Source organism: Schistocerca americana, chromosome 1 (genome assembly GCF_021461395.2).
Source record: "Schistocerca americana isolate TAMUIC-IGC-003095 chromosome 1, iqSchAmer2.1, whole genome shotgun sequence".
Lineage (NCBI taxonomy): Eukaryota > Metazoa > Arthropoda > Insecta > Orthoptera > Acrididae > Schistocerca > Schistocerca americana.
This window is the reverse complement of record NC_060119.1, coordinates 1,183,610,624-1,183,635,155: the sequence shown is the minus strand read 5'-3', so window position 1 is coordinate 1,183,635,155 and position 24,532 is coordinate 1,183,610,624. Positions and strand designations below refer to the sequence as shown.

Sequence of the window (24,532 nt, the reverse complement as noted above, 5' to 3'; positions counted from 1 at the left end):
GGACAATGTGTTTAAGGAAACTTCCTGGCAGATTAAAACTGTGTGCTGGACCAAGACTTGAACTAGGGACCTTGGCTTTCACGGGCAAGTGCTCTACCAACTAAGCTACCCAAGAACAACTCACGCCCCGTCCTCACAGCTTTACTTCTGCCAGTACCTCATCTCCTACCTTCCAAACTTTACAGAAGCTCTCCTGCAAACCTTGCAGAACTAGCACTCCTGAAAGAAAGGATACTGCAGAGACATGACTTCAGCCTGGGGGATGTTTCCAGAATGATATTTTCTCTCTGCAGCAGAGTGTGCACTGATATGACACTTCCTGGCAGATTAAAACTGTGTGCCGGACCAAAACTCAAACTCTGGACCTTCTGTAAAGTTTGGAAGGTAGGAGATGAGGTACTGGCAGAAGTAAGGCTGTGAGGATGGGGCGTGAGTTACGCTTGGGTAGCACAGTTGGTAGAGCACTTGCCCATGAAAGGCAAAGGTCCTGAGTTCGAGTCTCAGCCTGGCACACAGTTTTAATCCGCCAGGAGCTTTCATATCAGTGCACACTCTGCTGCAGAGTGAAAATCTCATTCTGCAGTGTGTCTAAGGTGTTCAGCCTGATCGGGTTGCCTCCAAACAGGTCTCCGATGATTGTCTGGTTGAAGGCATATGTGACACTCATTGGTGAAGAGAATGTGATGCCAGTCCTGAGCGGTCCATTCGGCATGTTGTCGGGCCCATCTGTACCGCACTACATGATGTTGTGGTTGCAAAGATGACTTCACCATGGACATCAGGAGTGAAGTTGTGCATCATGCAGCCTATTGTGCACAATTTGAGTTGTAACATGACATCCTGTGGCTGCAGAAAAAGCATTATTCAACATTGCTGTCAGGGTTCCTCCGAGACATAATTCATAGGTAGTGGTCATCGAATGCAGTAGTAGCCCTAGGGCAGCTTGAGCAAGGCATGTCATCGACAGTTCCTCTCTCTCTGTATCTCCTCCATGTCTGAACAACATCGCTTTGGTTCACTCTGAGATGTCTGGACACTTCCCTTGTTTAGAGCCCTTCCTGTCACAAAGTAACAATGTGTACATGATCAAACTACAGTATTGACTGTCTAGGCATGGTTGAACTACAGACAACACAAGTCGTGTACCTCCGTCCTGGTGGTATGACTGGAACTGACCGGCTGTTGGACCCCCTCCGTCTAATAGGTGCTGCTCATGCATGGTTGTTTACATCTTTGGGTGGGTTTAGTGACATCTCTGAACAGTCAAAGGGATACAATATCCACACTCAATGTCTATCTTCAGGAGTTCTGGAAACCGGGGTGATGCAAAACTTTTTTTATATATATGTTTAGTTTATTTAGTCTAAATTCGTTTTGTGTTTCAGTTAATTATGTAACTTTTTTTGGCACTTGATACTTTTATACCATCAGTTATCCATCTGAGTCTGTTTGTCTTTTCTTACAGGAGACTCTGGGGCAAAATATTCCATTAAAAACTTGCAAAAATCTCTCAAGAAGTCCATAATAATTTTTAGAAATTTTAGTACAATGATTCACTGGCCAGTTTACTTCTTTAAGCCAACAATAAAACAAGTTTATATTGTCCTTACTGAAGCGTTATTTGATACATGAGTTTCTAATGTCTGGTTCATTTACTTTTGGTACCTCCAAAAACAGTGCAGAATGATCCAAAATACCCAAATCAACACAGAATTTTTAGGTATCATCAAATGAATAATTTGTCAGCATATTATCTACACATGTTGTTATCAACTTGCCCATACCCTCAAAATTCCCTAACTGCATTCTAAATCCAGAGCCTAAACAATCCGAGAACACTACCATTAACCTTTCTGCCAAAATCCTCAGCTCAACAGAGACCTCACTTTAGCCCTGCACCCACATTTAACAATGCTGGACTTGTTATAGACCTACACTCCTTCTCCTGATCCTGCAATGGAATCACTTCTTTGCCACCAATCACTCCAAAGTAAGACAGCCTAATTACAACAATGAACCCTGCCTCTCCCAGTTCATACCACCATCCAACTACGACCCTCCCTCCTTGCCACACAACCACCCCTGGTTCCCTTCCAGGAATTCCTTACCTCAAGCTTCGCCTCACCAAATATCCCCAGGTCCCTTTCTAAGAATACCAATGCTTCAGAAGAGGAAAGGACAGGGCTGGGTGTCATATTGTAGCTGGTTATTGTGTCCCTACAGAAAGGGTTTTGGCCCTCATTGATAAACAGCTCCAACCAACTGCCTGTAATCTAGCCTCCCATGTCAAAGACACCAACCCCTTCCTTCACTTCCTCAGTCTCCACCCCTTTACCTCCTGGTTCCCTACTGGTCACTGTTGATCCGCTTCCTTATACACCAACATCACTCAAGGCCATGCAGTGGCGGATACAGAAAAACCTCAAGGAGGGGGTGCTAAAGATATCTTGAGCTACCTTTACTTTTACTGTAATAAAAAATAATCAAGTTACATGTAAAGTCTAAGAAAGTTTTATTTAAACTGATTATACACGTATACAAGACAATGTTATTTTATAATATAAAAGAGTTCCAATTGTGGTTCTCTTCCTTAAATGATGAATTCTATGCACCTATTCTTCCTGGCAAATTGGTTAATTACATCGTCAATAGGACAATCACCTTCAAAAGAGCTAAGCCATTAAGTCAATCCTCCTTCATTGTCTACCTCAGCCATGTCTTTGTATGCTGCAATGTTGAAAAACTTCTTTCTACAGTAGCAATAGATGCAGGTAGACAAGCAAGTATTTTGTACAGCATGTGCAAAGTAGGATAGTCAGATCTAGGACAAACAGACAACACTTGCACAACAGAATCATGATCATTAAGAGCATTTATGCTCATTTGTTTGTATTGAAGAATCACTCCCATTAGTATCTTTTTGATCACAAAGAGTGATCCTTCTTCAAAGAACGGTAGTTCAGTTAAGCACTGGTTCAATTTATGTGCCAGATTATTACCGTCATGTTTCAGTAGTTGTGAGGGCAAAAGTATGTTGAATTTTAAATGATACATATTTTCTTCAGGAATACATTCTCTCATGTCAGTCATAACATGGCCCAGTGTTGGAATAAAAACAGTTCTTTTCCAGTATGCCATAGCATCACCATTATGATCGCAATTTTCCCTGTATCTTTGTCTACCTGCAAGACGAGGAACACTCATCTCCATGTCTAACTCTTCCATAACTGCCTTCACCTCTTCAACACACCTCTTCAACAATATAAGCAAAGTGGCTATCAGCATTAGCTCTCATGCTGTCGTACACCTTGAACGTCGAATCTAATTTTGCTTTTGCCATCATGATGTCCAGGCTAGGGCCTTGTAAGATTTTACTGACTGGATATGTTATGCTCATAATGTCACTCAGTGTAAACAGAGTGATAATACACTCGCAATTAAAGAGAGCTTGAAGGAAAATATTGGTTTTGACAGCTGTTGTTCTATCCTTCCAACACTGTATTTCTTTAAGAACTTTGCAAACTGTTCCAAGATCAGCTGCAAATTGAATAACAATATCATGCCACTCAACCCATCTTGTTTGACAATGGAAATGAGCGTTTGGCGTCATTGGCCGGGAGGCCCCTCGCGGGGCAGGTCCGGCCGCCATATCGCAGGTCTTATTACAGTCGGCGCCACATTGGGCGACCTGCACGCCGGATGGGGATGAAATGATGATGAACACAACACAACACCCAGTCCCTGAGCGGAGAAAATCTCCGACCCAGCCGGGAATCGAACCCGGGCCCAGAGGACGGCAATCCGTCACGCTGACCACCCAGCTACTGGGGCGGACGTTTGACAATGTGACTGCTGTGAGTGTTTTAGGTGACTCTTCAATGTTGTGAAGTGCCTGCTAGACACTTTAAAGAACAGTACTACTTCTTCAATGGTACCCAGTGAGTTTCTCACACTTGTAACTTTGCAACTGCGAGAGGCAGTGAGGTTGAGCTGAAGACTTTGTCACAGAGCCACTTGCGTGTTGAAAGCTTTCTTTTTTATTGTAGCTTCAGCTCCTTTCAATTCTGACATATTAACTGAGCAATCATCACAGCCTGTACCCACACAGTTCTCCAGTGACAGAGAAAGGCTTTCCATTCTCCTTAGAATCATAGTACCTAATACTTCACCATTAATGCTATGCTCTTCATCTTGACTCTCTTGAGGTTCATCATCAATGTTTCGACTACAATCATTGTCCTTATGCATGTTAACGAAACCCAAAAATCATTCGTGTAATTTGCCTTAATCATCACCATATCTTGTAGCTAAACTCAATTGGGCGATGTGCTCTATGTCTGTAATCTCATTAAAGATTATGCTGTAACAACGAGAACCTTTGATTTCCTCCAGTATTCTCAATAATATCACTGTTTCACAGCATGAAATAAGTTTGTTACATGTTGCTTTACTTATGTAAGTGACATTCACTTTAGTGGTCTCAAGATGATTTTGTAGTTGCAAGTCTACAGCATCAATTCTAAATCTTAGAAGTGCTCTAAAGTTTCCCTCATTACTCACTATACTTTCATGATCATTTTCGTTTTCTAGTAGAATACCACCATTTCTATGCCCCTGCAGAGGATTATTTTGCTTTCCATGAAATATGATTGTTTTTATTATAGTTACAAGACGGTCTCTGTTTTCCGTAATGCTTCCATTCTCTGTCTTGACAATTGATTTATGACCTCAAGTTTATTGTTGTCTCATGTCACCAAAAATAATTTTGCATCTGTTGATGCTTCAACATGGTACTTGAGCTGAGAGTGGGTCTCAAAGTCACCATCTTTACCAGTAAATTTGACAAACTTTATTAGTGGTTCAGTTACAAGTTTATTGGCGATATTGGATTTCTTTCCTCCAACCATTTTATTATTCACAAAAATTGAACAGTTAATGAAAAGAAGTCTCTTTTCAAATTGTGAGAACACCACCCATGGATACTGTTCAAAGTGATTATCATGCACTTGTCTGCATTCAACCCGTCCCCTCTTATTGTGCATAGAATTAGGAAAGATATAACCTTTTTTGAGTTTCCTTGAAGCTGTGAGAAGCTTGTGTTTTATATCATCACTAATATTTACTGATACCAATATATCCAAATAATCGCCAATATCTGTGGGATTAAAGGAATCAGTCGATGAACATTGTTGTGGAAGTTTCGACGAAGTGCTGGGCTCTGCCTGTACATCTGGTGGTGTTTTTGAGGCTGAATGGTGAATGGAATCTTCAGATGTTTTTAATTTTCTTTTTCTTATTACACAATGGTCCATTTTATTATATTGTTATGATGCAGGTAAATTAGATGCCAATTGTTCTTGAAGAAGCACTTTATTCACACTGGAAAATGCAACACCAGTACACCTAGCACGAAAACACTCACAGTCACACTCTGTGTATTTCTAATATCACTGAGCACAACACTGACTCAAGTCTGTGGTAATAGCCAATAATTGCAGTTCACTTTTTATCACGTCCAAGTTAATGCGATGATTGTAGCTTTCAAACTGGCTACCTGGCAGCGACTCTGCTTCCCTAATATATGTGGCTCAGTTGTTTTGAGAACATTCACTGCCAGAATGTTCACTTCCAGACTTTTATGGAGTGTGAACAAATACCTACTGTGAAAGCGACAAGCCAATATGTACCTTACAATGTATAATATAAGGGCGAGTTTCCAGTGATGATGTTATCCAGCAATTTGTGTGTGTGGAAATTTTATTGTTGATACTGTTCCTTTCTAGTGCATTTGATAGAGAGCCTATATAGTAACAATATGTTTTTAGGAATCTTCTCAAAAGTCACTATTACTGGAGATATATGCATCAATCATTTCCCATACGTTACTGTGAGTTAGGTATGGGAAACTATGGTTACGTTATTAGTAAAAATATTGTTACAAGTTTCATAATAATATTTTTACTAAGAAATTACTATGAATTACTATTATTAATACTTCACAATCATCTGGTCACTCTCTCTCTTGACTAATCTTCAAACTTACACTTGCTACAACTAAGACTTTTTACTTATTCATTCTTCAGTCTTACTATTTGTGCTCTGAATGTAAACTGTCTTCTATTTGGCAAATAGTCCATATTTATAATGCTTTGTATCGAAGGTTCTCTGTACAACAAAACAGTAGAATATTCCCAACTTTTCTCGAACAAATGCCAGACAGAATAACATATCGAGATCATTAGAATGGCCGCGACTTTTCTCGTGGGTGTGTTAGCTGTCTATATGTCAGACAGAAACATACAAAATATGACGACGTGGATGCATGTGCTACATAGGAAAGTACAACTGCTCGATAACTGAATTCAGCCAAGTCGACTGACAAAAGAAACATACGAATAGTGTGCAGGCTGACTGACGGAGGCAGCGCGGGTGGCAATGTGGTTGTCCTGGCAAGGGGGAGGGGGGGGGGGGGGGGGGTTGCACATCCCATGCACCCCCGCACCCCCCTATATGTATCTGCCAATCTGCCATTGTGCCCATAACGCAGCTGAACACTGCCTTTCCCAATGTCCATCAGGCTCCAAACCCACTACTTCATTCCTCAGTAACCTAATTAACTTTATCTTAACACATAACTACTTCTTGTTTGAAGGGACGGTATACAAACAAACTCATTGCACAGCCAAGGGCATCCACATGGCACCCTCTTATGCCAACCTTTTTATGGGCAATCTAGAGGAAACCTTCCCAGCCTCCCAAAACCCCAAACCCCCTGGTCTGGTTTAGGTTCATTGATGATATCTTTATGATCCAGACTAAGGGCCAAGGTCCCCTATCCTCATTTTTTCACAACCCCAACACCATCCGTCACTAAGTGAGGTGGTGCAGTGGTCAGCACACAGGACTTGGAAAGGACGATGGTTCAAACCAGTGTCCGGCCATCCTGACTTAGGTTTCCCGTGATTTTCCTGAATTACTTCAGGTGAATGCCATAATGGTTCCTTTGAAAGGGCACAGCTGACTTCCTTCCCCATCCTTCCCTAATCCCCTGGGACTCATGACCTCGCTGTTCAGTCCCCTCCTCTAAATTAACCAACCAACAGCTTCCCTCTCATCAGTTTCACTAGGTCCTCCTCAACCCAGTGTGCCACTTTCCTAGGTATTGACCTCCTATTTTCTGATGGCTTCATCCACACTTCTGTCCACATTAAACCCACCAGCCACCAACAGTACCTGAAGTTTGACTGTTGCCATACCTTCCACACCAAAAAGTCCCTCCCATACAGCCTTGCCACCCAGGGATGTTGCATCTGTCATGACAAAAACACACTTTTCCAGCATGCTGAATGTCTCACCAAGACCTTCACAGACAGGCATTATCTCCCAGACCTAGTCTGCAGAAAAATTTCCCATGCCTTTTCCCAACACACATCCAATCCTGCAACCACCTTCAAGTAACAGCTACAAAAGAGTGCCACTCTGTCACCAAATACCACCCTGGACTGGAACAACTGAGTCACAGTCTTCATCAGGGCTTTGATTATCTATCATCATGCCCTGAAATGAGGGATATACTACCCAAGATCCTTCCCACCCCTCTTAAAGTGGTATTCCATCACCCACCCAACTTCCACAACATCCTAGTCCATTCCTATGGCACCCCAGTGCCCATTCCTTACCACATGAATCATATCCTTGTGGAGGACCCAGGTGAAAGACCTGCCCAATCCACCCATCCCAAACTTCCTATTCCAGTCTTGTCATAGGCTTATCCTAACCGAGCGAGGTGGCGCAGTGGTTAGCACACTGGACTCGCATTCGGGAGGACGACGGTTCAATCCCGTCTCCAGCCGTCCTGATTTAGGTTTTCCGTGATTTCCCTAAATCGTTTCAGGCAAATGCCGGGATGGTTCCTTTGAAAGGGCATGGCCGATTTCCTTCCCAATCCTTCCCTCACCCGAGCTTGCGCTCCATCTCTAATGACCTCGTTGTCGACGGGACGTTAAACACTAACCACCACCACCACCACCACCGCTTATCCTACCCTATCAAGGTCAGGTCACCTGCGAAAACAGCATGTTGTATACCAGCTCTGCTGCAATCATTGCACAGCTTTTTATATTGGTATGACTACCAACCAGCAGTCTACAAGGGTGAATGGCCACTGCCAAACAGTTGCAAAGGGCAAATAGAACCGCTGTGTTGCACAACATGATGCATCTGAACATAACATGCTTGATTCCAATGGCTGCTTCTCAACCCATGCAGTCTGGATCCACCCCTCCTCCACAAGCTTTTCAGAACCGTAGAGATGGAAGTTTTCCTTTCAACATGTTCTCTGCTCCCAAAATTATCCCAGCATCAACCTATGGTAACCTATCATCCCAAAAGCCTCCACTCAACAGTTTTTACCTCCTCCCTCACTCTCACCCTCTTTATGTGCTGCCCTCTGCTAATATACTCATCCATCCTTTCCCCTTCCCTGCTCCTTCCTTCCCTGCTCCTCTCCTTTTCCACTCCCCATTGTCCCTCCTCCTCCCACACACACACTCACACTTCACCTCCAGACACTGTGCCTGGCAGTCTCTAGACCTGCACGCCCAGACACAGTGCTCTTCTCTCCCTCCATCTGTACCCTGCTATCCTACCCCCTTCCCTGTCCCACTCCAGATTGCTATTCACATGACAGTCACATTCCAGCCAGAGCTGGTGGTGGTAGTGGTCATGTGTGTGTGTGCGTGAGGTATGCTTGCTTGTGTGAATGTTTGTATGGGTGTATTTTCTTTGCTGAAGAAGGCTTTGGCTGAAAGCTATAATGTGTAACAGTATTTTTGTTGTGCCTGTCTGCAACTCAACACGTTATCTTTGTTGTGAGTAGCAATCTATCCTTTTTCTATTATTGTTGATATTCCAAGCTGGAGTTTCCACTGTTTGGAGATTAAGTAAAACTGTGATGAACACATCACTACCACTACTGCACTGTTATCATTCTAATTATTATTTGGTCTTTAAATATGTCTGCTTGTGTCTGTATGTGTGGATGGATATGTGCGTGTGTACGAGTGTATACCTGTCCTTTTTTCCCCCTAAGGTAAGTCTTTCCGCTCCCGGGATTGGAATGACTCCTTACCCTCTCCCTTAAAACCCACTTCCTTTCGTCTTCCCCTCTCCTTCCCTCTTTCCTGATGAGGCAACAGTTTGTTGCAAAAGCTTGAATTTTGTGTGTATGTTTGTGTTTGTTTGTGTGTCTATCGACCTGCCAGCGCTTTTGTTCGGTAAGTCACCTCATCTTTGTTTTTATATATAATTATTATTATTTATATTCTGTGTATTTATATTACATGTAATGACTTATTTTACATCCAAGTGATTTATTTGCCCATGCAAGTCTAGGACATACATATAACATATAAAAATAATGAGTAAATGTATTCTAGTGAGCACACAAAGTCCAGATACAAGGACTATGTCAACTGGGTTTGATGGTTCTAACTCACCTACCCAGTAAGGAGTTCATTAATTTTTCTATCCTGTTCTAAAATATTTTAATAAGACAAAAGTAGCTGAAATTTTATTGTAACAAATTAAAAGTTGGGTGGGAGAAAAACAATTCTGGTGACCACAAGAAATTTGTATTACCCTACGATTATGCTGCTTCATTATTTTTTGAAATAGAATGTTGGTATAGTATACAATAAGTATAATACACCAATAAAACCTCATTCAAGGAATATTATAGCTTAATGGTGATACTTTAACATATTCCACTAGAGTTTTATTCTTCTGCATTCATTTTAGTTTTGATAATGGAAATGCGACAATTAAAACTATTTTTTCCTATTTTAAGAAATTTTAAACTTTTTGAAAACCATATTACGTACAATAAATTGATGGTACTTGTGACAGAGACAGCATCTCCATTAGGTGCAATCACTGAAATATGTGCTGTCCCATGATCATCAGGCTGACTCAACACAGCTCCATAGTGTTCCGGGTCATTGTATGTTACAGAATCGCTTATTTGAGCACGTATACTTTCAGCATAACTTCTTGATGTTAAGTTTTTGACAATCTGTGAATACAGAAAAAGATGATTTGCAATGAAAATGTGCTCAGGATTGCAACAATGTGATACAAAAGTTTTAGCCAAGCACCAACCTCCAAAACATCTTCATTAAAATAAGGATCACCTAATTCTGTCCTTCTGCCATACCCATATTTGAAAGCTTCTGTGATACGCTGATATGTTGTTATTTCATCAGAAGCAGGTATATAACCATCCAAGATATTCAGTATAAATGCAAGCACAGGTCCTGATCCAGGTAGAGGCATTGTATACAATGTAACATTGCCACTCAACTTAGCAGAAACCGGAGGCTCCCAATGAATCCTAAGTAAAAAAAGAAGAAAGTGTTAGTATAGTAAATAAAAGATACTACTTAAATCACCCATTTTACTCCAAAGAGTAAAATGTTTAGAAAAATAAATTTTGCTAACAGTGGTTATTTTTTTACGGGGGCGGGGCGAGGGAATTATATGAAAACCATGAAGTTCGTATGCAGAACAGGAAAGACCAAAACAAAAGCTATTAAAGCTATAAAATTATAAAAAGATAAAACAAAACAGACAAAAATTAAGAAACTGAAAGCCAAACAAATCAAACTATAGGCTACATCAGTAACCAACCAATGGCAAAGGAGTGATTTCAGGTGAAGAAAGAAATCTGGTAACCAAGTGAATGAAGAAGTAGTGGGCTAACAGGAAACTGAAAATCCCCTTGAAAGCCATAAAATGTAAATAAATAATAAAAAGTTGATCTTGTGTTTTGTAATGTTATGATAGCTTATTGAAATTTTAAAGGTGAACATTTTTGTTTCTGTAGATTATGCTGCAAAGAAGGATCGGGTGGATGTAGGATGGGCCAACAAAATACTTTGGTTTAATCCTGACTGTCAAACAGATTCAATAATATTACATTGGTAGCTCTCAGACTGACTTATGGAGGTTTTCCTATTTTGTGACGAAAGAGAGGGATGAAAGAACATTGTAGACATGATCTACATTAACTTCCCCATCCCTTGTCCTCTTATTCGAATTTTATTATTTTTGGTTACTCATTTAAACCACATCCTTCGCAGGCCAACTTATCACTTTTAAGTGACTTTGTGCTAAGGCTTTCTGTCCTGTCGAAGGCAGTAAGAAGGAATGCTGAGAGTGCCAAGTCCCGTCCTTGGTGATGCATACTCTTCATCTTTGCTGAGGGCCAAACTCCATGGACTTACTGGCCTCCAGCAATGCACAGCTGTTCTAGGTCTTCTCGTGCAGGATGGCTTTTAGGCCACATTTTCTGCCCAGGCAGTTATTAGATGTATGTATTCACAACTGGAATTTCAGCCTATTAAGCTCTTATCAAAAGACAGTTCACTGTGAAGTGCATCAGTCCATGATCATTCCTTGTAAGAGGACACTTTCTTTGTGACAACCTTGTTTATACATTTCTCATGCATAATAATAAAAGAATTTTTATCTTTAAGGATATGGCATGCACATCTTCCTATGCACATGGAATAGGTAAATGTGGTTCATATGAGTCAGCCCACTCTTAAAAAATCACATACCTCATAGTGGGCTGTCTCTTGACAATGACACAACATACTGAAGGTGCAATTGTGAATAAATACACTTAATATGTAAAGGAGCAATGCAAATTTGATAAGAGAAACAACTGATCACTATAAGAATACATTGGGTAGTCATTACATTTCACCAGTAAGGTGGCACAGTAATGGTACAAAGAAAGAAGACAAGAATCAGAATGACATATAGTTAATAATGGAAGTAATACTAGATGGAATGAAAAAGCAACTGAAGTACAAAAACAAACAGACACCCATGACTGATGTATTTCAATAGAAATCTTTAAACCTGAAGACAAGTAACAGAAAGCAAACTTTCAAAATGATATGCAGAATTCTTGCAGAGGAAGACATTGCCTAAAAATAAGAATGTTGTTGTAATTGTTCTGCTTGACAAGAAATGAAACAGGTAGGATTTCAAAACTATAGGCTTATCAGCCTTCTTCAGTAATGTGAAAGATACTTACTAAAATTATAATCTACCACATAGAAGAAAATATTGTATTTTAATTGAGCAAAGTAACAAGTTGTCTTTAGAAGTGTACATAGTACAATGGAATGTCTCTAAGTTGCAAATGAAATTATGGAATTGAGGAATGAATATAAATCATCACTTTTTCTAAAATAAGTTAATAATGAGAAAGCATTTGACTCAGTTTCTACATGGTATGTGCTGGCAAAATTTTAAAAACAAGAATTTTAGTGTAAAAATCTACTTGATTGTTTTGTCTCATCTTGTGATTGAGACAAGATACAACATGTAACATAATCTGAGCATAATTTCATTCCAGCAACCTATTTTAAAAGAGGCCCCCATAAAATGATGATAACGGCATAAATTAATTAGTTATAACAACATGTTTTTAAAGTATATTTATTTGTGTGTTGCATCCAATGTAAAGTAAGAAATGAGAAAAAGTACCAGTATTAAAATAAGAAGCAATGTTAGGTTACTCTTTAACACAGCTATTTCTACAATCACATAAATGTAAGAGCTGAGCAGTATAATAGTTATATTTATGAAGATCCTGGGAATCTATGGAGATTTAACCTTCATTTATGAAAGTTATGTAATATTTTTGCTCTAACTTTAGTTGAATAGCACACATTAACATACTCATAATTCCTTAGGTCATCCATTGTCATGATTCCTCCAAGATCTGTGACGTCTTTAATAAATTTCTCACCAAGAGAACCATTATAGAAAATATCTATACCATTTTCAGCAATCTGAGTTAATGTTTCACCTAAAGTAGGTCGCTTCAGTATGTCACCCAGCTGCCACACACTTCCAGTTTCAGGATTGATCAAAAGTTCACTGCAAAATAATTTTCATAGTTTCATCATAGAAGAATATATTACGTACATTGTCTGTTCATTCCTGCTCCAAAGCATCAAGCACAATTTCTCCATTTATAAGCATATTAATTCATTATAGCAAAATGCAAGATAAGAAATATGTTATCTTATATTGCAAACAACTGCATGTCAACATGTAAATAATACAGTAATTACTTTTTACATTACAAAAATGAAAGCTTTTAAAATGGCAACAAGTAACAAATACACCAATATTTTTTCTGGCATGAATATGAGTCACCACACAGACAAACGTTCAAACTCTGTGTTTTTATAGTTTAATAAATAAAGTTCCTCATTCCAGTTTTGCCCATCAAGCCCAGTGATACAAAACAACCAGAAAATTAATAGCAGCACAGGAAATATGTAAGTGAAATATAACATTAAGAATATCATAGGTTAACAAGATATTCTTTGAAACTTCCTGGCAGATTAAAACTGTGTGCCGGACCAAGTCTTGAACTCGGGACTCGGGACACCGAGTTCAAGTCTCGGTCCGGCACACAGTTTTAATCTGCCAGAAAGTTCCATATCAGTGCACACTCCACTGCAGAGTAAAAATCTCATTCTGGAAAGATATTCTTTATTTTAATTTGCAATTTTGGTCCATAGCAGCTTACAGGTGGCTACGAAATAGTTCTTCCTCAGCTGCTAGACTACTGATGAGGAAATTAGTTTACATTCAACTCAGGTTAAGTTAATAAAGTGAGTATTCAACAAAAAATAACTTCCTTTGAAGTTCACAGAAAGTTATGATGTGCCTCAGTGAAATGTGTATTTGATCTTCATATTTACAAAATCATCAAACAAGTAAAAACAATGAATATTTTAACAGAAAATCACGTATGAAAAACAATTTTGTGAGTCAGTACAAATACCAGACAAGTGAAGAGTTGAGCAGCTCAGCTTTTGCACTATAATCTCGCATCATTTATTCATTAGTGTGATCCTATTTTAAGGAGAACCATCAGGAACATGGGAGAAGTCAATTTGTGTGTTAACAAAGAGAAACATCTGCCACAAAACGCATTGATAATTATGTATTATTAATCCACTAGATATTATTTATGCACACTGATGCTGAACTTGTGTAGTAGAATTAACACAAAAGCCACTACTTTGAAAAACACTACCACTGTCTTGGGTATAACAACTAGCTGCTGTTTATATCTCACTTACTGTATAATAATTACATGGTCACATTGATTTTTATCGTTCAACAACTGTTATTTAATAATATAAGACTTGAGTTCAGTTTACAATAAGAATTGCTATTTACAACACAGCAGGAAGCTACAGTCCTTAAATTGATGTAATCAGATAGCTTCGAGCAAAGTGGAAAGATTTTTTAATTTTTCTAGTACATAGGTATTCCTCAAACAATGGAAAATCCAGGATGGAATGTAACAATACGAGAGAAGGAAAGTTGCTACTCACCATATAGCGGAGATGCTAAGCCGCGATAGGCACAATAAAAAGATTCACACAGACATAGCTTTCGGCCATTAAGGCCTTTGTCAACAGTAGACACACATACACACACGCACACACACACTCATGCAAGTGCAACTTGCACACACATCTGCAGTCTCAGAGAGCTGAAACTTCAGTCCATGATCATTCCTTGTAAGAGGACACTTTCCTTGTGACAACCATGTTTATATATTCCTCATGCATAATAATACAGGAATATGCAAATGCTGTGTTGGTGTGAATCTTTTTATTGTGCCTATCGCAGCTCAGCATCTCCGCTATATGGTGAGTAGCAAAGCAACTTTCGTTCTCTCGTATTGTTACATATGTATTCCTAATATATACACTGACAGAAAAAAATCAGAACACCAAACAATAATTAATGGAGAAGAGTGAAATTTTAGGAATACATTTATCTAGGTAACATATTTAAATGATTAACATTGCAATTTCACAGGTTAATGTACACATGAGATAAGCCATCTCATTCTGGATGAGATAAGCCATTGCAGATGTGAAATGCCGGTACATTAATAACCAGCGTAACTGCCTGAATGTTGAGTGCAAGCATGCAAACGCACATACGTTGTGTCATAGAGGTGCCAGATGTCTGCCTGAGGGATGGAGTTCCATGCCTGTTGCATATGGTCAGTCAATTCAGGGATGGTTACTTCTGTTTGTGGATGACGCTGGAGTTGCCATCAGATGACATCCCATATGTGCTCTATTGGAGACAGATCTGGTGATCAAGCAGGCAATGGCAACATGTCAACACTTTGTAGAGCATGTTGGGTTATAACAGCAGTGATTGGGAAAGCATTATCCTGTTAGAAAATACCCCCTGGAATGCTGTTCATGAATGGCAACACAACAGGTCAAATCACCAGACTGACATGTTGTTGTTGTTGTTGTTGTTGTTGTTGTGGTCTTCAGTCCTGAGACTGGTTTGATGCAGCTCTCCATGCTACTCTATCCTGTGCAAGCTTTTTCATCTCCCAGTACCTACTGCAACCTACATCCTTCTGAATCTGCTTAGTGTATTCATCTCTTGGTCTCCCTCTACGATTTTTACCCTCCACGCTGCCCTCCAATACTAAATTGGTGATCCCTTGATGCCTCAGAACATGTCCTACCAACCGATCCCTTCTTCTGGTCAAGTTGTGCCACAAACTTCTCTTCTCCCCAATCCTATTCAATACTTCCTCATTAGTTATGTGATCTACCCATCTAATCTTCAGCATTCTTCTGTAGCACCACATTTCGAAAGCTTCTATTCTCTTCTTGTCCAAACTATTTATTGTCCATGTTTCACTTCCATACATGGCTACACTCCACACGAATACTTTCAGAAATGACTTCCTGACACTTAAATCAATACTGGATGTTAACAAATTTCTCTTCTTCAGAAACGCTTTCCTTGCCATTGCCAGCCTACATTTTATATCCTCTCTACTTTGACCATCATCAGTTATTTTGCTCCCCAAATAGCAAAACTCCTTTACTACTTTAAGTGCCTCATTTCCTAATCTAATTCCCTCAGCATCACCCGACTTAATTAGACTACATTCCATTATCCTTGTTTTGCTTTTGTTGATGTTCATCTTATATCCTCCTTTCAAGAAATTGTCCATTCCATTCAACTGCTCTTCCAAGTCCTTTGCTGTCTCTGACAGAATTACGATGTCATCGGCGAACCTCAAAGTTTTTATTTCTTCTCCATGAATTTTAATACCTACTCCAAATTTTTGTTTTGTTTCCTTTACTGCTTGCTCAATATACAGATTGAACAACATCGGGGAGAGGCTACAACCCTGTCTTACTTCCTTCCCAACCACTGCTTCACTTTCATGTCCCTCGGCTCTTATAACTGCCATCTGGTTTCTGTACAAATTGTAAATAGCCTTTCGCTCCCTGTATTTTACCCCTGCCACCTTTAGAATTTGAAAGAGAGTATTCCAGTCAACATTGTCAAAAGCTTTCTCTAAGTCTACTAATGCTAGAAACGTAGGTTTGCCTTTCCTTAATCTTTCTTCTAAGATAAGTCGTAAGGTCAGTATTGCCTCACGTGTTCCAGTGTTTCTACAGAATCCAAACTGATCTTCCCCGAGGTTGGCTTCTACTAGTTTTTCCATTCGTCTGTAAAGAATTCGAGTTAGTATTTTGTAGCTGTGACTTATTAAACTGATAGTTCGGTAATTTTCACATCTGTCAAGACCTGCTTTCTTTGGGATTGGAATTATTATATTCTTCTTGAAGTCTGAGGGTATTTCGCCTGTTTCATACATCTTGCTCACCAGATGGTAGAGTTTTGTCAGGACTGGCTCTCCCACGGCCGTCAGTAGTTCCAATGGAATATTGTCTACTCCGGGGGCCTTGTTTCGACTCAGGTCTTTCAGTGCTCTGTCAAACTCTTCACGCAGTATCATATCTCCCATTTCATCTTCATCTACACCCTCTTCCATTTCCATAATATTGTCCTCAAGTACATCGCCCTTGTATAGACCCTCTATATACTCCTTCCACCTTTCTGCTTTCCCTTCTTTGCTTAGAACTGGGTTTCCATCTGAGCTCTTGATATTTATAAAAGTCGTTCTCTTATAAAGCTGCATGCCCTCGGGAAAAATTACGGCTGTAGTTTCCCCTTGCTTTCAGCCGTTCGCAGTACCAGCACAGCAAGGCTGACATACAAATTCATAATCAAGGTGCACAAACTGCAGTGGTTTGGGGTCTGTGGAAAGCACACTGCAGGGCATCTGGCTTGGAGCTGTCTTTAAAATAACCAGTTTTTAATAGTTCGTTACGTCACTGCAGCGCCAATTGTTACTCAAATTGCTGCTGCAGATTCAGTATGATGCAACAGAGCGATACGCTGAACACTAGGGTCTTCCCTCTTGGTAGTGTCAAGTGGTCATCCAGAGCCAGTCTTCTTGTAACCTTAGATTCTTGTAACCACTGCTGCCATCAATCATGTACAGTGGTTACATTCCTGCCAAATCTTTCTGCAGTATCGCAAAAGGAACATCCAGGTTCTCGTAGACCTATTACATGACCTCACCCAAACTCAGTGAGGTGCTCATAATGCCTTCTTTGCTGCCTTAAAGGTGTTCTTGACTTACATGAACTCATCACACCCAATCTCAAAGGTTACTAATGCTCATGACCATTACAGCATGCATTTAAAGCAAACCTGATTTGTATCTTCATAGCAACAGTACTAGGACCAATCTTATGTGACTGATGCAGATTTTGAACAGACATCATCTTTCATATGTAGAAACACACCTACCAATTTTTTGTTTATGCCACACAACTTCTTTTCTTGAGTGTTGCAATTTTTTTACCATCAGTGTATGTGACTGGACCTTGTTAAAGCTCTTTACGTTAGAATACAGACCCCCCATTCTAAACCATAAATACACATAAACCATAGACAAAGAGGCAAAAATTAAATTTAAATTATTTTATGTATTATATTATGTTTGCATAAATTGTAGCTCATGTGGAACTTACTTTTTCTCTTTCAAGATACACCACTGAGGACTAAATTTACTGAAAACTAAGTGTATGTATTCGGAGATCACTGAATAGGTTTTTTACGGAATATATTGAAAGCTACCACATAGTTACTTATATTGAGTTCGTGCAGTAGTAGTAGTAGTAGTAGTAGTAGTAGTGCTGGTGGTAGCAGCATTCGTACATGGATCACTTTTACAAGGGTGTTTGTCACGTTGCGGCATCAAAATTTCAGAATAAAAAATATAATTAATATATATAGACATTTACATACTAAAAGGTCTGTTTTGGCAAGTATAGTAAAAGTACCTGGGTATGAGGTTATAGCAGGAAGCCCACCAGAATTTTCTTGAAGTAATTTTTTAGCAAAAACATGTAATACCAAAATCAGTACGGACAGATGAGGACTGGAGCCTCCATCCTCCCGAACAGAAGTACACCCTGTTAAAATAACACTATCCCCTTCAACAACCTGGACTTTCCATTGTTTGGCAATTCTTTTCAATTTGACCCTAGTGCACAGTTCCAGTTTTCTTGTACATTTTAGCGAAAAAGTTAGTGCTACTCTATTCATTCACTTCTTAACACCAGTCACTGCATACACTACACACACAATGCACGCATTATTTCATTATGCAAAAAGCTACTGGTACCACTTCACTGTTATTTATTTCTAGGGTTCCCATATTATTTTCAGCTAAACTCAGGGCTTTTTAAAATAACTCAAGACAAATGAAGAAAAATCAGGACACAATAGAATTACCATCAATATAGGCTTAACAGTAATTTATTTTCATGCAGTCTTTCATACCAATGCAGAAATCCATATACAATTTTGACACAAATATAAACACAAATTTCACACATTTTGCATTGAGGATGATGGTACAGACCCCACAGGCATTTGAGTAGTAATTTTTAGTGGTGTGTATTTTATCCAAAAGTTTATTTTCATTTAGTATCACATTGTAAAAACCCTTACAACGGTGGCTAACAAATATGATTTTTAACACTGTCAGAGTTTTTCCTGTTTCTGAACTTGGCTGACATGCACTTGCAGAGTTTACAGCTCTTCTGTTGCATCCTACTGTTGGTAGTTCATTATAGTTGGTGATAACCATTCAGGTCATAGTATGCAGTTGCCAATAAGAATAGCTCAGTCTTATAATCTTTGTTGTCACAAATATTTGGTTGTTCTTTTTCCAGTGAGTGAAACTACCAACAGTAAAATTTATAACTTTGGCTCTGACAGATATTTATCTTTTTTCCCCAACTATATCACAGTTTCTGAGGTGGTGGTTAGGGTGCAGATGTGTATGAATGGACATGTGGTCAGCACACTGCTCTCCTGGCCATTGTGCAGACTTTCCAAATGATGGATCTGCTGCTTCTCAGTCAAGTAGCTCCTCAATCGACATCATGAGGCTGAGTTCACCCTGTACCAGTCCTCCTTTCAAAGAAAAATCCTTGGCAGTACCAGGAATTGAACCTGGGTCCTCTGCACAGCAGTCATCTACACTAACTGCTCAGTTACTGAGGTGACAGGTTAGATCTAACAGCACAGCTTAAATTGCAGCAAGTGGAACAAAATACCAGTTCATGTCATTTACAGAGCATAGGAAATTACAAATGAGAAATCCAACTAATAACTTGTGTTCACTTCCTGTCACTCGTTGTGTGAAACATTACCAGTAGCAGCATGCAATGGAAAAATCCACAGACACTCTGAGTGCACTTTTACTCCTGCCAAACAGTTGCACAGGTGTAATGGATACACTGCTTCATTGTATTAATATCATTGACCAATGGATCACGGACAGATTTTTCATATGTCACCACAACCAAAAAGCTCAATGAATGATACAAAGCCTAGATCTGACCCAGTGGTGGTAATTTCTAATTTGAAGTGTGCTGGGGTTCAATCATGCATGAATTACAGAGTGAGGTGAACTGCTAGGTTCTATTGACTCTCAATGAGATCAATTATGCTGGTCATTTTGGGTCATAAGAGTAGAATTCACTTGCCAATCATAGATCATACCATGCTCTATGTTGTGTCCAGCCACATAGCACTTGCATCTTGACCACTTCAGAACCTATGTTGTTTGTTGTTGTGGTCTTCAGTCCTGAGACTAGTTTGATGCAGCTCTCCATGCTATCCTATCCTGTGCAAGTTTCTTCATCTCCCAGTACCTACTGCAACCTACATCCTTCTGAATCTGCTTAGTGTATTCATCTCTTGGTCTCCCTCTACAATTTTTACCCTCCACGCTGCCCTCCAATGCTAAATTTGTGATCCCTTGATGCCTCAGAACATGTCCTACCAACCGGTCCCTTCTTCTCGTCAAGTTGTGCCACAAACTCCTCTTCTCCCCAATTCTATTCAATACCTCCTCATTAGTTATGTGATCTGACCATCTAATCTTCAGCATTCTTCTGTAGCACCACATTTCGAAAGCTTCTATTCTCTTCCTGTCCAAACTATTTATCATCCATGTTTCACTTCCATACATGGCTACACTCCATACAAATACTTTCAGAAACGACTTCCTGACACTTAAATCTGTACTCGATGTTAACAAATTTCTCTTCTTCAGAAACGATTTCCTTGCCATTGCCAGTCTACATTTTATATCTTCTCTACTTCGACCATCATCAGTTATTTTGCTCCCCAGATAGCAAAACTCCTTTACTACTTTAAGTGTCTCATTTCCTAATCTAATTCCCTCAGTATCACCCGACTTAATTCGACTACATTCCATTATCCTCGTTTTGCTTTTGTTAGTGTTCATCTTATATCCTCCTTTCAAGACACTGTCCATTCCATTCAACTGCACTTCCAAGTCCTTTGCTGTCTCTGACAGAATTACAATGTCATCGGCGAACCTCAAAGTTTTTATTTCTTCTCCATGGATTTTAATACCTACTCCAAACTTTTCTTTTGTTTCCTTTACTGCTTGCTCAATATACAGATTGAATAACATTGGGGAGAGGCTACAACCCTGTCTCACTCCCTTCCCAACCACTGCTTCCCTTTCATGCCCCTCGACTCTTATAACTGCCATCTGGTTTCTGTACAAATTGTAGATAGCCTTTCGCTCCCTGTATTTTACCCCTACCACCACTAGAATTTGGAAGAAAGTATTCCAGTCAACATTGTCAAAAGCTTTCTCTAAGTCTACAAATGCTAGAAACGTAGGTTTGCCTTTCCTTAATCTTTCTTCTAAGATAAGTCGTGAGGTCAGTATTGCCTCACGTGTTCCAATATTTCTACGGAATCCAAACTGATCTTCTCCGAGGTCGGCTTCTACCAGTTTTTCCATTCGTCTGTAAAGAATTCACGTTAGTATTTTGCAGCTGTGACTTATTAAACTGATAGTTCGGTAATTTTCACATCTGTCAACACCTGCTTTCTTTGGGATTGGAATTATTATATTCTTCTTGAAGTCTGAGGGTATTTCGCCTGTCTCATACATCTTGCTCACCAGATGGTAGAGTTTTGTCAGGACTGGCTCTCCCAAGGCCATCAGTAGTTCTAATGGAATGTTGTCTACTCCTGGGGCCTTGTTTCGGCTCAGGTCTTTCAGTGCTCTGTCAAATTCTTCACGCTGTATCGTATCTCCCATTTCATCTTCATCTACATTCTCTTCCATTTCTATAATATTGTCCTCAAGTACATCACCCTTGTATAGACCCTCTATATACTCCTTCCACCTTTCTGCTTTCCCTTCTTTGGTTAGGACTGGGTTTCCATCTGAGCTCTTGATATTCATACAAGTGGTTCTCTTTTCCCCAAAGGTCTCTTTAATTTTCCTGTAGGCAGTATCTATCTTACCCCTAGTGAGATAAGCCTCTACATCCTTAGATTTGTCCTCTAGCCATCCCTGCTTAGCCATTTTGCACTTGTTGATCTCATTTTTGAGACGTTTGTATTCCTTTTTGCCTGCTTCACTTGCTGCATTTTTGTATTTTCTCCTTTCATCAATTAAATTCAGTTTCTCTTCTGTTACCCACGGATTTCTACTAGCCCTCGTCTTTTTACCTACTTGATCCTCTGCTGCCTTCACTACTTCATCCCTCAGAGCTACCCATTCGTCTTCTACTGTATTTCTTTCCCCATTCCTGTCAATTGTTGCCTATGTATTTACTTTCTTTCAACCTATTTTTGTAGGGCTTCTGTATCACCGTGATAGCCTAACTGCAGGTTTTATGTGGCTACCCTTGAGAACATTGTAGAACATTGTTATCCATTAAACACCATAGGGACACATGCCATATCTGTAGAATTTATGAAACAAGTAGCCACAGTGCTCTCTGCTACTGTGACTGCATTGCTACTGTTTCAGAAAAACAATGGATGGAGAATTTTATGAAGCTGCACTAGGATGTTTGAAATCTAGCAGAAAAGTTTTTTGAAGTCCATATATTCAGACTGTGATTTGGAATAGCATTAATAAAAAGTTGGGCAAAAAATTAGAGAATCCTTGTGATCTTATCTATCCATCTTCTCATCATTTTGTAGTGTGATGTTCAGCTGCACACAGTTAAGTTATCAAAATACTGAAATGTTTGTAAATTGAAGAGTAAAAGGTAACAAAGCAAGTTTGAACTGAATGTCAATCTTGTATGTCCTTCACATGTAAACCTAAGAACTTCATTAGCAGGGATCACTGAAAATTAACCACTCCAGTGGAATCCGGGGGGAAAGTTTCACAGAAATTATTATGATGACACTTGTACTAGGAATCATAACATCTACAAACTACAATTTGTCTGCCAAATTTGCAAATAAACTATTGATGAATAAAGAAATATTTTCCAATCATGTTGTCTACAGTTCTTTACCTATTATTCAGGTGATTAGAAAAGATTGCGTGCATGTGCTTCCACTTGCATCTGCCAGTTTTCCTAACATTTGAAACGAAATTTAAGTACTTGTTGGAACAGTTACCCAGACTTCCTGAGCAAAGTATCAGAAGTTGGTATTAACAGAATGTGTTGAGTGAAACGAATGATACTTACACTGAACACTTGTAGGACAATCTGTTGGAGTTGCTTTTTAATTTATCATTTATTATTGTAAGTTTGACTTAATAAATATTGTATCTATTTAAAACTGCTACATATATATATTTTTTTAAATTAGATACTTTTATCAAGAATTACAGATAGCAACATCCAGAGATATTTTTATCAAGGATTACAGATAGCAACATTCAATAACAGACTCGTTGTGCCTGTCTGAAATTCAAAGGGTCATCTTTATGGTGAGTAGCAAACTACCCATTTCCTAATATTGTAAATAGTAACATTCTCTAACCATTTCTAATGAAAGTACCTACAGAATAAACTACAGAACAACAGCTGTTAAGAATTTGCAATGTACTTCATACTAAGAATTTCTCCCGGCAGACCTAGGCAAATTATCTTCTAAATCAAACATTCTTCTGAAAACTTTGGTATTTTGCAGTCTTATTCTATATACTAAAGATGTACTGTGCAGAAATCTTGTTTTGTTATGTGGCAATCTCACTTGGATAAAAACAAGATTATACCATCAGTACCAGGCTGTGATCCTCATGTTAAATAGACAAACATAAGCAATCAGTCTGGTTTATGCAGTAGTGACATAAATTTATAAAAATTGAGAGAAAGAAATTATTTATAATTACAGGGCAATTTTTCTCCTTGCAGTCTTTTATAAACATTTGAGGTAGTGGGCTGCAATAACATGTTGACTCATTTTTCATGGCATGAATTTCTAATGTCTTCCAAATTGGCACTTATAAAGCAATTTCTAGAGAGAAAGACATAAAGGATCTCACAAATATAGTTGGGTCAAAGCTTCACAACAAAAAGTATTACATTAATGTATCATGTGATCTCTCAAGACCATTTATTGTGCAAATTATAAAATTCTATTAGCAAAACTGAACTCTAATGGCATCTCAAATATTGATATGAAGTTTTATCTTCATAACAAGAGGCAGAGAGATTGTGCTGACAAATTTTATGGCAAGAAGAAACAAAACTAAGAATTGGGAAACATAAAAATCTGATATCCCACAAAGTTCAGTACAGTCTTTGGTCCAATTCCTAATCAATATAAATGACCTTTGTAGAACTGTAAGGGCTCTTCAAAAACTATTTACTGGAGATAAACAAGGATCCAAACTCTACACAGTCAGACAGAGGACAGAATATTGCTGAACAGGGTTACAACTGTTTTGTAGGAAACAATTCCAGTGTTTAACTCACAATGGCTCATATTATGAAATTTCAAACAAAAATGAGCTTCTGATGGCTACACACTAAATGGAACATCATGTGTGAGATTTCTTGGTTCCGTGCTGAGTTGAAAGCAGGCACAAAAAAAGACTGTTGCACATTTAGCTTTTTTGCCATAGCCTTCTTCAGAAAAGTAAAAACACACACACTCTTCACACAAGCGAGCACACCTCATGCACATGACCGCTATCTTCAGCAGCTCTGGCCAGAATGCCAGAGCTGCTAGAGATTATGGTCATGTGTGCATAAGGTGTGCTTGCTTG

At 39.1% G+C, this 24,532-nt stretch overlaps 1 protein-coding gene across 1 annotated transcript in view; it reads right to left on the bottom strand.

The window, feature by feature from the left end:
- LOC124552042 (scoloptoxin SSD14-like) overlaps nucleotides 1-24,532 on the bottom strand; it is a 146,741-nt gene that overhangs the window by 56,695 nt on the left and 65,514 nt on the right. The window contains exons 5-7 of the mRNA XM_047126486.1: nucleotides 12,754-12,954; nucleotides 10,159-10,390; nucleotides 9,882-10,072 (exon numbers count right to left, since the gene is read on the bottom strand). Of these exons, the coding sequence (XP_046982442.1) occupies nucleotides 9,882-10,072; nucleotides 10,159-10,390; nucleotides 12,754-12,954 (624 nt within the window). The remainder of the gene's footprint in view (nucleotides 1-9,881; nucleotides 10,073-10,158; nucleotides 10,391-12,753; nucleotides 12,955-24,532) is intronic.